The following is a 15,531-nucleotide window of genomic DNA, read 5'->3' on the forward strand; positions in this document are numbered from 1 at the left end:
CTATACCTTTCTAGTTCAGGTCATGAAACTATGGAATAGATCAATACATTGTTATTAATGAGCCCTGATTTGTGTTTCTTTGTTATGGACCTCGAGCTTATCACACCTCCCACATATTTTGCTGACTTTTTCGAAGATGCTAAACCAGTCACCACCTATTCATTACCCATTTATCCTCCCCTCTTGGATTTATTTAAATCATTGAAATAACTGAGAGAGATTTGATGGAGAATAATTCAAAATGGAGGCCATTCCCATGACATAAAGCAGCAGTATCCCAGGGTTGTCAGCAAATTTTGTACTATGCCGGGGACTCTAGTACCCTTGAAAAATGTGTATGTTGTCCACTAGCAATAATGGGAGGCCCTGAACCTGGGAAACTTACACTGAGGGGATGAGATCTCTCAGTATTATTGTTTTAATGTTAAACACAATGTATAGGGGCTATAAAGGCTTTAAGAATGTACTGGGGATTAAGAGCTGCCCTCCACAGAGCTTAGTGAAAATATAGGGATTTTTGCCTTCAGAAAAACTGAGTTTTTTCTCTTTTGAAAGATGATTCTCTGGTTATAGATAGATAGATGGATGGATAGATAGATAGATAGATAGATAGATAGATAGACAGCTGGATATCATATCCAGCTGTCTATCTATATGTTCTCATGGTCTACAGTGACACAAGGGATCATTGGCTGTGAATTCTAATCCTTTGCTTTGAGTTTATAGTGACTATGTGCAACTCATTTACCTTTGCCAGGCTGTGGCTTCTCTTCTCTGCTTGTGAAATGGGCATCTTAATGTGAGCCAAAGTACCTTCCCTTTGTGACATGAAGTTCATAGGTTTTTGAATTCCACAGTAGAGAGGTATCTATTAACATTTTTGTAAACAGGGAAAGTACTGCTTTTGGAATCAGAGGACAAGGTACCCAATCCTGCTCCTGATGCTTACTCCCTGGCTGACCTGGAGTCTATCATTTTCCCTCCCTAAGACTCAATGTCCTCATCTCTAAAATGAGAATGTTCAACTAGATAGCTTTGCATGGCCTCTAAGATCCCCTCTCACTCTACAGTTGCCCTATGAAAATGACTATTCTGTAAGACAAAAAAGGGAGAAGGAAAGAGTAGAAGCATTTATTAAATACCTGCTATGCTATTAAAGACCCTATGCTAAGTGCTTTACAAATATCACCTCATGTGAGGAAGAACGGCTTTTGAACCCAGAATTTGTTTTTCATTTATGATGATCGAGGGATTATTAAAGCTAAGTTAATGTACATGGATCTGAAGATTATATTGGTAGATAAAAAGCCCAAACAAGGACAGATAATTGCAATTAGGTGTATTGACCCAAGATTTGTTAGCAAAAGCCAGACTGCATTAGTCTTCACAATGATTGGTTATAATGGTTAGCAGGAGGAAAACTAGAACAGAAGGGGTTATAGTGGTTATAGTAGGAGGAAGACAAGTGACTGGCAAGAAATGGGGGGGGGATTTCTTTCCTTTCCCTTCTCTTTGGTCCCTCCTCCCAACTACTTTATTACATTCAAAGTTTCTATATCCTATAGAAAACTATTCTATATCCTAAAAGATAAAACTACCCTATAGAAAAGATCCCGTATCCTTGAATACAGAAAAATCCATCCCTTTGACCCAAATGGGTCACTCTGAGCCAAAGGCTACTTTCCTTTAGGAATCCTGACTCTGAGTGAAAAGGATACAATTAGACAATTGTCATTGTATTATTACATACATGACAATTTGACTTATGATGTGATTGTCTTTTGATTAACCAAGGACAGGTGTTTGTCCAAGGAGAATTTTTGCTCAGTGAGGAAAATGTGTATATTTCTGATTTCTAGTAAATTACCGTGTTTTCTTCAATATTCTAATGGATCTCTCTTCTTAGGTCTATAGTTTTAAAGGGAAAAACGTTGTTTTATCCTTCCTCTTCCTCCTCATTCTTTTCCCTACTCCCTCAGTATCATAAAAGCGTATGTGACATCTTTGAACCAGCACTGGATTTAATACCCAGATCCCTTTTTTCTCAAAGAATAGTATCAGAGCTGAGGCTTTGCTGTTGTTCTGTTTTTTCTTCAGGGATTTCTTCAGGGATCATCAGAAATATTGATGAAAGAGGGTAAAGTCTTATGTCCCTTTAGGCAAAAGGCGATGATAAGTCTAGAGATCATTCCAGAGCAAATGTACAAAGTAACTCTTCTATATGGTCCCAAACTGCTTTAGATGACCAGCAGAGAGCTCCAACTTTCTGGCCCAGACATACTTTACAAAATCCAGATGCCATAGCAAAGACCTCAGATTGAGCTGTTTGGCAACCCTGCTGTACTCAGACCTTTCTGTGGCAGTTGGCCAATGCATTGTTTCTGGTTAATTGGCCATTATAGCAGACACTATAGTTGCCCAGAAAGTGCTTTCTGGATGAGTATTAGCAAGTGTCAGAAGAGTAAACCTAGAAAAGCACATTATATGTGCTCCTTTTTCTTTTTCCCTAAAAGTACAATGTCATTATATTCCAGCCCAGTATTTCCATTTCCTATATCTAAAAAAGCCCCTGATGATCCATCCCAATAGAGGGCAGATGCCCCCAAAAGGCCAAAGATAGATGTTAAATATCAATAGCAGCACTCTTCATGCCGGCAAAGAACTGGAAACAAGGTGGTTGCCCGTTGATTTGAGTTATGGCTGAATAAACTGTGACATATAAGTACAATAGAATATTATTGTGCGATAAGAAACGATGGATATAAGGAAGTCAAAGAAACACATAGAAGATTTGAATGAACTGATACAAAGTAAAATAAATGGGACAAAAAACCCCAATAAATGCAATACCTATAATGACATAGATAAACAGAATACCAAAAGGAGGCTAAGCTCTGGTAATTGAAAAAGGGGTGTGGTGCCACAGAGCAGGTAATAAAACATCCCTTCCTCTTATGATAGAGAGTCTGAGGACTACCAGGTTAGATTGCCATATATGTTATTTAAAGTGTTCACTATGTCAAGTGTTTTTGATCAACTAGTTTCCATTTGTTACAAGAGATGATTCAGCTCTGAGGAAGATGAAGAATATTTCCAGAAACAACTATGATCTAAAAACTAAAGGCATCAATAAAAAATTGTTAATGAATCTCTGGGGAGTTGAGTTCTAGGTAAAGGGACTGATGTGTATATTTTTGTTCCTTGTTCATTCCTAGGTAAGTGTGAAATTGGCTGGGCTTATTACTGCACTGGTGGGGGAGCAGCCACGGCCATGCTGCTCTGCACTTGGCTTGCCTGCTTCTCTGGCAAGAAACAAAAGCAGTACCCATACTGATGGTGCCAAGGATGGTGCAAGGAGACCCAAGTGGGAAGGAATGCACTCAGATTGAAGAATCAAGCACCAAGCAAAATGAAAAGATGAATTTATGGCTTTTATCTAACACAATGCTTATAACATGAGATCGAATGTTCTTGAGGACATCATCTGACACAGGGTGGGGTGGGGAGATGGGAGGGAGGAGGGGAATTTATAAGAGGAATGGGTGATTTGTAAAGGGGGAACATAAATGATGGACCAAAGTCTAAAGACATTATAGGGAATAAGATGCTCCCCTTACCCCCAAGTATTACTGGTCTGCTCTATAAGAATGCAGCTATACATGCAGAAATCTTCTTTAGTTATAACATTTAAAACTAAGCAAGACAGTATATTAAATGGCCAGTGGAAACAGTATTGTGTTGGAAGGCAGGGTAATCTCCAAAACTTCTCTTTTAGGGTTGGCACTCCCGAAAGCACACGCATACATACACACACACACACACACACACACACACACACACACACTCATACACAGTAAACAAATATGCATACACCTGCACACATGCACACACACGCACAAAACATGGCACAGATTAAAATGGAGATTTAGACAATGCATTACTTCATCTTTCTTTTTTATCATTTAAAGTTCAGTGTTATCCCATTATAAAATCATACATTAATCCTAATAAATGGACCAATAAGCCACTTTATCAGTATTTTGTATATCCTGCATAAATTCCCTCAACATGTAATCACTGTTTATTCAGATTTTTAAAATTAAGCTTCTGTAAGTTCAGCATTCTACTAAGAATGCCATGTTTTACACTAAGGAACTTATGACAAAAGGACAGTTCACTGTCTAGTGGAAGGATGAATTCATTTTCTGATAGATAATAAGTATAAGGGGAAAAACATTTGCTTTTGTTTCATGATTGTCATATTGTGTTGTATCCTCATTTGTTTCAATATTCATTTTTGTAAAAAAAAAGTGCTATTTTATGTTTGTATTTTAAAAGCTCTGTGAATAAATTTCTCTTTGATCAATATTTAAATGGGTTGTAGAGTGGTAATTGGATGAGCTGATTTGCTTCTTTTATCCCCCAAATATGGCCTTTCAAATGAATAATCTCTATGAAATCTGTCTTCCTTTGAGTAGCCTCTGGGTCTTACACCAACATTCACATCCTTTTATACTGATGACCCTGAGTTTAGCTGCCTACCCAGTACAATTATCTGCTACCCAGGTCTTAGCAAAATTTGATCAGATCAAGATGAGAGAACAAGTCTTCCCTTGTGTTGAATTCCTGGGGCCCAGAGAACGCCTTTAAGATGCAAAGAGGAGCATCAGCTGTGTGCTCTAGTTCTTCATCAAAAGGAAGCTGTGAAAAAAGGAAGCTGTGAAGAGGAGCGGGGTATGTTGTCCCTGGACAATGTGTGTGTGGTGTGGTGTGGGGGTTGTACATGACTACCCAAGCCTCAAGTACTCCTATCTTCTGATTTCCTGGATTGCTGGCTTCTGTCCTTCTGTCCCAGATTTCCTGCTGCTTTTTCTGCTTTCATTTTAGATGCTCTGTCATCTCAGCCTGGATCTTACTTTCATTTTCATTCTTGCCTGCTCCCTTGGCATGGAATTTCCCATTTTACCCCATTTTCCACTTACCATTTTCCAAAGTTCAGAATTCTTATCTGACTTGGTTTTCCTTGGTTGGAAGTTAATTCCTCATTTCCAGATTGTGTGGTATAGGGAACTTTTCCCTTGTCTTTCTGTGAACATTTGAAAACACTAAAATATATTTGGGGAATAAATAATATACATATCAATTCAATAAATATTCATTGAATGCTTGCTATATGCTAGGTGATGGGGAGAGCACAAAGATGAATGGCTTTTACCCTATAAGTTTCATGGAGGTTCACAAAGGCATTGGTAGTGTATTGGCAGTTGGTAGTGTCAAAAGACATCAAAAGACATTTTTAAAAAAAGGAGGGGGACAGATCACTGACAGGTTTGTGAGCAAGCCTGATGCTCCATCAATAACAAGACAGTGAATGAATAAAGGCAGTAAGTGTAAGAGTTTCTACAGCTAATGGAGGTTTGGGGCAAGTGGACCAGTTGCCACATGACTATGTTTAAAATTCACAACATTCCTAGGGAATCTTTGAGTGTGACAATTTGAATCCACATAATTTATTAAGCTTGACCTCCTCATTTGTCTTCTGACAATGAACTGTAGCCAAAAATCCAGACTTTACTTGTGAAATGTTGTGAATGAACTTGACCTACCTCTCACTTCTTACTCCTTCCACATCTTTGACCTTTCCACTTGGTTTAACTGATGGCAAAAAAAAAAAATCCAGTTTGACCAAAGTGTGGACTACACATCTGAGAGTAGAGAGAAAGAGAACTGGAAAAATAGGCTGCATTCAAATTATGGAGAGCTCTAAATGTTAAGATAAGGACTTTGTGCTTTACGAAGATTCAGCAGTGTGTAAAATGGATTGAAGGAAGGAAAGCCAGGGGGAGAGGAGTGACTACTTATGAGACTATTGCAAAGTTAAAATAATGAAGGCTTGAACAGACTGGAAAGGAGAAGGCACATAATAGAGATATTGTGGAGGTGGAATTGACAGGACTTGGTGACCGAGTGATTGGTTATGATGGCCTTCAAGAGATATGTATGGGACCCCTGGGTCCAAATTAAGCTACTAGGAGAGCTTCAGCCCAACCCTAGCCCCCGAGGCATCAGTTACCGACTCAGGTTGACAGATATATAATCACATTTTTGGCCAGGTGACAGGCCTCCCAGTGCTCTGCATCTACACAATGACACCAAGCTGAGAGTGGTAACTAACACACTGAATTAACAGAGGCCAGATTGAGAGAAGTTGTGATCAAAAAGATTGCCGAAAGCTAGGTCATGGTTGGAATGAACCAAAGAAGACGAAATTTTAGTGATTAATCAACCTCATTTAGCATTCTTCCCTATGCCTTTTAAAACAAAATATTGTTTTTTATGCTCTAAACCTATTATTCATAGCCTAAATGGACATTCAAAACGTAATCGCAACTTAAATTGCAAATAAAAAGTTTTATGCTTGGCTTTGGAAGATCAACTTTGCAAGTATAAGATGCGGGTGGTACAACTAGACAGCAGTTTCTTGAAAAGAGCTGGGATTTGGGGCAGGCTGCAAGCTCAATATGAGTTTTTCAACCTCTGGGCAGATAGGCAAGGAAACCTTTCACTGAAATCTCCATTTCTTGCTCTTCCCATCACCAGTCATACATAATTTCATAAAGAAAGTTCGCTTAACCATCTTCCTCTGACACTCTTGGCCAGACCTTATCAAGTGTATGAATAAAGAGGAATAGTTTTAATGTTTTCCTGAGCTGGCTAATGCTGGGACTGAATTCTCTTAACAGCCATTATTGCCTAATGAAATCAAAGTATTAATGAAAGGGTTTATCCTATCAAATTTGAAACCTGCTAGTTGGAAAAATGGAAACACCAAAAGTCTAATTCCAAAGAGTTTTAAAACAAATTGCCTTTTCCATGTGGGCACTTCTAATTTTGTCCATGTCTATGCAAAAGTGTTTTCTATATATCATATACATAATTCTAAATGGAGATGGAAAAGCTGACTATCAGAGTGATTAACTCTTATTTTGGACACCTTTAATAATCTCAGACTAAGGACCCATGCTGCTCTCTAAGAACAATACGAGAATCTGGCCAATAAAATTCTGGACTTTCTAAGGCTCGGTTGCTATGGAAAGAGTCAAGCAGCTTCTTACTGCTTAATTCATGTCATGCTGAATTGCATTTGATTGAACCTCATTGTCTGCTGAGCGGGGGCTTCTTCACTCTGCTCTACCCTGTGGTGAGGAGAAGATTGTACTTTACTTCCCAGATTAGCCAACATTTTCCTATCTCATGGATTTTTTCTTTCTTTCTTTCTTATTTTTTTTTTAACTTGAACTCTCCTCTCAGAAAGGTAGTATGAATACTTATGCCCTATTAACATAGATGGTTCTTTTCACAGAATTCACAAAGATCTAATTCCTTGGGCTGCTTGAAGATAAATACATGGTCATGAGTATGTTATCTTTGTGGTTTCAGAGCAGTAGTGAATCTCCCAGGGATGCAAGAAAAGTGGTATACTGACTGGTACATTGACATCAATGAAGTAGCATTATAATTCCTTAGTCCCTGCAAATTCTGGCTAGGTGAATTCAATCGTGGTATCTTACAGCAGTGGTGTTAAACTCAAGTAGAAATAGGGACCACTAAACCATACATAAGGATCCCTGTGAGCCCACATTGACTTAGAAAACCACATGTGTGCATTATCTATGTTCTATTGTATTTTTATTTATTTTCTTAAGTATTTCACAATTACATTTTAATCTAGTTCAATAGGCACTTGGCAGTGCTGCCAGCTGCATGTGGCCATTGGCCCCATGTTTGATATCTTTGCCTTCGTTAACCACAGCATATATTTTAGTCCAAGATCTCCCAGAATTTTGGGAAGAATATCTAAATTTTAATTGTGTAAAATTCACATAAGGCAACAGCTTAATAAATTTTTAGAGAAGGAGAAACAAAACTGTATCATATTTATAGGCAGGTATAGAAGTACACAGTCGGTAGATAAAAACCTAAGCTGATTGGCCAGGAAGGCATTCACTTCCTCAGCATAGCCCTAAGATGAGTGGGAAATAGTTTCGTTGTTTGCAAGAAGAAAAAATGAAGCATGGAAAATTTAAGCGGCATAATTATGTGATACAGGTCCCAGTTCCTAAGAGAAAGAAACTTTTTTTTTAAAGACAAGAATCTTAGTTTATCCTCAGACGATCAATTTTCAGAGGTGTCAGGGTCTGATCCATCACTGGGGCCAATGACCACTTACTAGAATGACCACATGCTTTGTATAATAATACACATCTTTATTATCTCTCCCTTCACTGTCCTCCAATTAAACAATAAAATAAAATGAAGAAAAAGGAAGCTCTCATAACAAATACACATTGTCCAGCAAAACAAATTCTTCTATTGTCCATGTCCAAAAATGTGTGTCCCATTTTTCATCTTAAGTCGATCATATGTCTGCCAGGAGATGGCTAGCATGTTTCATCTTCAGGCCTCTACACTTGTGGTTTGTCATTGCATTGTTCAGAGTTCTAAAATCTTTCAAAGTTATTTTTCTTTACAATGTTGTCATTGTATAAATTGTTCACCCTGCATTTGTTCACAGAAGTCTTCACAACTTCTTTTCTTGTAACACAATAATATTTCATTGCATTCATATTCCATAATTCCTTTAGCCATTCCCCAATAGGTGAGCATTCCCTTAGTTTCCTATTTTGAGCTACTAATGAAAAGAACTGCTATAAATAACTTTGTACATATGTGACCAGATGCTTTGTGACAAGTGGTAAGCATTACAAAAAATTTTCTGCAACACACACACACACACACACACACACACACACAGTCCCCAATTGCTTTATCTCCTGTTGCCTGGAGTAGAAAGACCTTGTGTCTTTTTCATTTGTACATTTCAAGATGTTTGTTACATTACATTCTGGAGTAGTGTCAAATGGCAAAGGCAGAAGATTCAGGACAACTGTTGAGGGAACATAGGAGCTCAGATTTCTCTCTCCTGCCATTCCATGACTTGGAGAAGCTCAAAAAGTATCTTTGGGAAAAGATTGTTTTCAGAATTCCTGTCATTTGAAACAGGTTATAACTCAGCTATCCACTCAGACCTCTACACTCTACAATACAGATTCAATCGTGTGGGTATGTGTGTGTGTGTGTGTGTGTGTGTGTGTGTGTGTGTGTGTGTGTGTAATCCTAGAATCCAAGATTCTAGATATTGAATTCATCAATACCTGCACAAGAATCTTCTCTATAAAAATACCCAACAAAACATCATTCAGCCTCAGCTGGAAGACCTCCAGTGAGGGAGGAGCCGTTAGTACTCAGGGAAGTCTATATCACTTAGGAATAATTGTAGTTGTTATGATGCTTCTCTAGACATGAAGCCTAAATTTGTTTCTTTCAACATCCACCCACTTTTCTCATTCTAGGCCCAGGAGTCAAGCAAAACAAGCCTCTTGCACATCAGTCTTTTAATTATTTGAAGACAATTACAATGATGTTGCTTTGTATGCATTTTATAAAATGATTACTGCACATTTCAAGTCTTCTCATTTCCGGGCTAAACATCCTTAATTCCTCCAATTGATCCTCATATGGCATGAAGTCCTACACCATTACCCTCCTGGGTGGCCTTCTCTGGACAATCTGCAACTTACAATTTTTCTTTCTAAAATATGGTGCCTTGAACTCAATGCAATAATACATATATGGTCTTACTAAGTCCCAGTATAGTTGAGAATATGACTCCCTTGTCTTGGACACTAATACTCTCTTAATGAAGCATAAGATTTCATTAGCTTCCTTGGAAGCCATCACACACTATTGAGGCAGCCTCCAGAGGCCTAACCACCATGTGCTTCAGTGTAGTCAGAGGGAAATGCAGAAACACCTCCCTGGGCCTCAGTGCACACCAGACACTACCAATCAGACCTGAGCTCAGCAACTGGTAAACTGCCAAACACCTATGACTTCCAGCAGAGCCAGCCAACCTCCATTTCATGCCCTAAGCACAACACCAGAAATGAGGATTCCCCCATGGGCCTCCAGGTAACATCAGTGCAGCACCAGGTAAACAGCCAAGGCCCATAGCTCCTGGCACAAGAAGCCTGACACAGTGCCCCTTCCACCCTGGGAGCAGAGCTCAAATTTAAAAGAAAGGAAGAAGGCCAAAAAAGATGAGCAAAAAACAACAAAAAAGATTCTGACCATAGAAAGTTTTTATGGTGAAAGAGGAAATCAAGACACAAACTCAGAGGAAGACAACAATGTCAAAACACCTATGAGTAAAGCCCCAAAGAAGAATTGGAAGTGGTTTCAAGCCCAGAAAGAACTCATTGAAGAGCTCAAACAGGAGCTTAAAAATCATATAAAATAGATAGAAGAAAACAATAGGAAAAGTAACGAGAGTGATGCAAGAGAATTATAAAAAAGAAGAATCAACAGCTTGGAAAAAGAAAACAATTGCATAAAAAGTAGAATTGGTCAAATGGAAAAGGATATACAAAAAACCACTGAAGAAAACAACTCCTTAAAAAGGAGTTTCATATTGCCCATATGGAAAAGGAAATACAAACGCTAACTGAGGAAAACATCTCCTTAAAAGTTAGAATTGAGCAAGTGGAAGCTAATGACTTTATGAGACAATAAGAATCAATCAAACAAATTCAAAAGAATGAAAAAAAAATGTAAAATACCTGAATGGAAAACACAGCTGACCTGGAAAATAGGTCCAGGAGAAACAAAGTCAGAATCATAGGACTACCTGTAGGCCATAATCAAAAGGAGGATCTGGACAACATCTTTCAAGAAATTATCAAGCAAAACTGTTCTGATATCCTGAAACCAGAGGGCAAAATGGGCATTGAAATAACCTACCAATCACCTCAGAAAAGAGATCCCCAAATAAAAATTCCAAAGAACATTGTAGACAAACTACAGAACTATTGAGTCAAGGAAAAATACTGTTAAGTGGCCAGAAAGAAACAATTCAAGCATCAGGGAGGCACAATCAGGATTACACAGGACCTAGCAGGTGCAACATTAAAGGACCAGATGTCATAGAACATGATATTCTGGAAAGCAAAGGAGCTAGGACTATAACCAAAAATTATCTACCTAGTGAAATTAAGCAAAATACTTCAAGGGAAAAAATTTTCATTCAATGAAATAGAAATCTTTCAAATCTTCATAAGGAGAAGACCAGAATTGAAAAGAAATTTTAATCTCCAATATCAAGACCCAAGAGAAGTATAAACAAGTGAAAAAGGAAAAAGAAAACATAAGAGATTTGATGGAGCAGAACTGTTTATAACCCTACATGAGAAGATGATATTTGAAATTCTTAAAAATTATACCACTAATAGTACAGCTAAAAGGAATACACACACACACACACACACACACACACACATAGATATATATGTAGATATATATAGACATCAGTCACAGGTATAAGGTGAGGTGAATTAAGAGGAGTACACTGGATGTAAAAGGAAGGGAGAGGTAGAATGGGGTAAATTATTTCACACAAAGAGGAGTAAAAATGCTATTTCAGTGGAGGGAGTTGTAAATGCATGACTAGAGCTCAGGACATAGACTAAGGCTGAATATATAGATTTGGGAGTCATTTGTATAGGGATGATAATTGAATGCATAAGGGCTGATGAAGTTAACAAATGGGAGAGTAGAGAGCTTATCTCAGATGGTTGGTATTTCTTCGATGTGTTAAGACCACAGTTTCCCTGATACAGATTCTCTCTTCTCATCCACAACATAAGGAGACTTTACCTTAAAAAAGCAAAAGTTAGCCCCAGGATCTAATGTAGCCAGCTTCCTTGATTCAGTTTCCTGTTCTTGTAAGGGCATAAAAGTCCTCTTGGACTTCATGGATTTCTAAAGACCTGAGTCACTGTGTCCTTCACTATATCCTGTTGACTCTACCAAATATTGAAACCATGGTTCTAATGCCAACATTCTCTTAGTTCAGGTTTGATTTGGGGATGAAATGAGGCACTTATAAGTCACTCAACAGTTGACAAAATGATTTACTTGTTATGCAACAAGGCTTCTCTAAGGTCTCTATTCACCATAATGTGTCAGGGTGAAGGAGTACTCAAGTAGCATAGGTCCAGGGTGAATGGTTCAGTTGGGAGACTGCTGGACCTGAGGCAGGAGACCTGAGTTGAAATCTAGCTTTACTACTAACTAGTTGTTTGACCTTAAATATTTACCTTCTCTTTTCTAAGACTGTCATAGCTTCCTAAAACAGGTGATACCACCACCTGTGGGGTGCTGGAATGATCATGGTGGGGATGGTAGTAGCTTCAGGTGTAATTGGGGAGCATTGAATAAAAATAAGGGAGAAGTAGAAGCATAAGGAAAGAAGAGAAGATAAGAAAATTTTGAAAACCCCTTCATCTATTGTGTAACATAGTTAAAGTCATAGTGATTACATTATTTTCCAAATAAATACACAAAATGCAAGTTGTAACAGATTAGTGGTCAAGTCTGCTGACAGGTCTTAATGAGCAAGTGTTGGTAGGAAAGAGAGTTGTGCATTGTTGGGAAGTCCAACATGCATCAATAGGAATATGTGTATGTAATGACTGGTTGATAGTATGATACTATATGGTTACATGGTGCAATATTGTGTCATCAAAATTTCGATGCAGGAAAAATCCCATAAATTCACAATAAATTATTAAATTTAAGATGTGTCATTTAAATATACTTTGTATATATATATTTTTAAATGATGTAAATTTACAAAAAAACATTAAAAGGTTAAAGAAAGTAGATTTCCAGGGAGTCACTGAATAATTTTTTTTGAGAAAGAGTGCTGAGCCAAATAAGTTTGGGAACCTCTGATCTATACAGTGAGGAGGTTAGAATAAGATGATTATTGATAAAGTTCCTTATGCTTTAATGATTTATCATCCCAGTTGTTGAATTTTCAATTAATTCAGCAGAAAGAATCATCAGTGTATTTCTATCTCTTTCTGCAGAGCACTTGGAGAATGGCAAGAACAGTTAAAGGTGAGGACAGAGAAGACTTCAGAGGATGACCCAGCGTGAATTTCTCTAGAAAATTAGGCTGGGAATGGGTGCTGTGAATTAACTCCATATGGAGAGATACAAAGGTCTATTATTCTGTGAAATCTGCTTTGTTTATCAAGTAAACAGTGATCAGGAGGCTGGGTATTCATCTTCTAAGGATTTAGTTTCCTTTTATGGTCTTCTGTGGTTACCTTGTAAGCTGTACATGGGATGATTATTATTTACATTTATAGAGTGTCAACAGTGTGTTAGCCAGTAAAAGGAACACTAAATTAAACCTAGTCCCAGATCAGTAGTCTTCTGATTGATATGCCACAGACAAAAAAAAATACCAAGCATTGGTATAGGATGAGAATATACAATGATAGCTATATGAAATTATTCTATTTGTAAATTCTGTATTGTATTCTAGGTATCTGTGTATGGACTCTAGGCTCTTCTACTAGCCTATAAGCTCAATGAGGGAAAGGTCCCTATCTAATTCATCTTTGTATCTTCCCTAGCACGTGGCATAATGTTCTGCTCATAATAATCCTTATAGCTGTTGTTCAGTTGAATTGAATTAGTTATGTATGTTTTTAGAAACTTCAGTTGAATTTCTTTTTAAAAAATGTTTATTAAATGCTCATTGTCTCATATGTTTAATTGTCATCACTGTGCAGATATCTTCCAGACCAACATATCCAGCCCTGTCTCTCTGCTGAACTCTAGTCCCACAGTGTTAATGGAACAATAGACTTTTCTAATTATACGGCCTGTAGGCATCTCAAACTCAACATGTCCACAACCTACTCTTTTCATATTTTTTTTCTGTTTCTATAAAGAACACTATTATGCTCTCAGCCACTCTGGCTTGCAACTGCCTTGGCATTGTTCTAAACTCCTCACTGTTTCTAGCTCCATATATCCAGTCAGTTGACAAATATTGTTGATTCTACCTGATTGTAAGCTGGTGAAAATGGGTTTGACCTTTGACTGACATAGCCCCAGCCTTCAGGATACTAAGATTCAACAGATCTGGAGACAACTTAATTGCTGTGATCAAGTTAGGTTAGGTTTCTTGGTCCCTGCAACTCATTCCTCAGGGCAACTCAGAAAATATCCTGATTTCAGTGGCCTAAACCAGCTTAATGGGTGATAAGGCAGTCTCCTATTTGTTCCACATCAGCTCTTTATCTAAAACTGTACGTGAGTGGCTTGGGGCCTTTGATGAGAGTGGGAATAGTATTGTCTGAAACACCTCCCCCTCTACCCACCACTGTGTGCTTGCTGCCCATGGACCAAGGGCATTGACTGTCTTATACTGATGTTGTTCCTTGTTGGCATCTATTCTCCTTCCACTCTTGTGAGTAAAAGTTTGGTTAACCACTGATCCTGTACAGGGCTGTTGTTCTTCGTCCTAATCATACCTCCTTCCTTTTTGCCCTTCACCATATAACATCTCCTATATCTGTCCCCCTCTCTCAGCTTACACAGCCACCAACCTAGCTCTTACCCAAACTACTGCAAAAGTCCCTTGGTGTCCTGTCTCTTGTCTCCTCCTCACAGCTGCCCACATGATTTTTCTAAGGCACAGGTTTACCCTATTGTTCCTGTGATTAACACATTCCAGCGTCTGCTTATTGGACCTAGAATCAAATACAAACTTCTCCATTTGACCTTTAAAAACCTTCATAAACTGGCCCAACTTACTTTTCATAGTTTTATTATTCCTTTTCATATTCTTTGTGGTCCAGACCCTTCATCTTCCATCTCTCTGGACTTGCAAAGCCTTTCACTCATTTTTTAAATGCAGTTCTTCCTCATCTTTGCCTCTTAAAGTCCTTAGTTTTCTTCATAACTCAGCACGAACACTATCTTCTATATCTTTTCTAATCCTCTCAACAGTTGGTGTCTTTTTCCTCTCATAGTTTTGTATTTATTTTGTATCTACTTTTGGGTTATATTGTTTTCCCAAATGAAATGTAGAGTAAGTTTCTTGAGAGCAGATATTGTTTCATTTCTATCTTTGTATGTATCCCTAGTGCCAACAGCTAGAAATATATCTGATACATGGCAGGTAATTAATAAATGCTCATTGATTGATATTTCACCAGAAATATGAGGACAAAAAAAATAAGAAGCTTGCATTCTGCCGAAACATACAATGACTATACAGGTAATTTGTTCAAAATTAATGAGTAGACAGAGATCACTAACGACTATGATTTGAGGGGCATTGAGTATTTAAGCGACTTGTGTCTAAGGTTCCATAGCCAGTATGAGTCAAAGGCAGAACATGAAAGCAAGTCTTCTGAAACTGAGGCTCCTTCTTTCTCTACTATGCAATACTTCCTCTCTTGAAATACATGCAGAGTAAACATTTAAAAACTAGGGATCTGAATCCAAATTCTGACTCTGTTACTTAGTATATGTGTGACCTGGGGCTCTAGTTTCCTCATCTGGAAAATGGGGAGAGGGAGAGACAGGTTAGGTGGCTTCTATGATCCT

General features: G+C 38.0%; 1 protein-coding gene across 2 annotated transcripts in view; it reads left to right on the plus strand.

Moving 5' to 3' along the window:
- Nucleotides 1-4,368, plus strand: part of LHFPL6 (LHFPL tetraspan subfamily member 6) — a 277,506-nt gene extending 273,138 nt beyond the window's left edge. For both annotated transcript variants that reach the window (XM_020970008.2, XM_020970009.2), the window contains exon 4: nucleotides 3,216-4,368. In XM_020970008.2, the coding sequence (XP_020825667.1) occupies nucleotides 3,216-3,334 (119 nt within the window). In that variant the 3' untranslated portion in view covers nucleotides 3,335-4,368. The remainder of the gene's footprint in view (nucleotides 1-3,215) is intronic.
- The last annotated feature ends 11,163 nt before the right edge of the window (nucleotides 4,369-15,531 follow it).

The sequence above is a fragment of the Phascolarctos cinereus genome, unplaced genomic scaffold (genome assembly GCF_003287225.1).
Source record: "Phascolarctos cinereus isolate Bilbo 61053 unplaced genomic scaffold, phaCin_HiC Scaffold_726;HRSCAF=1367, whole genome shotgun sequence".
Lineage (NCBI taxonomy): Eukaryota > Metazoa > Chordata > Mammalia > Diprotodontia > Phascolarctidae > Phascolarctos > Phascolarctos cinereus.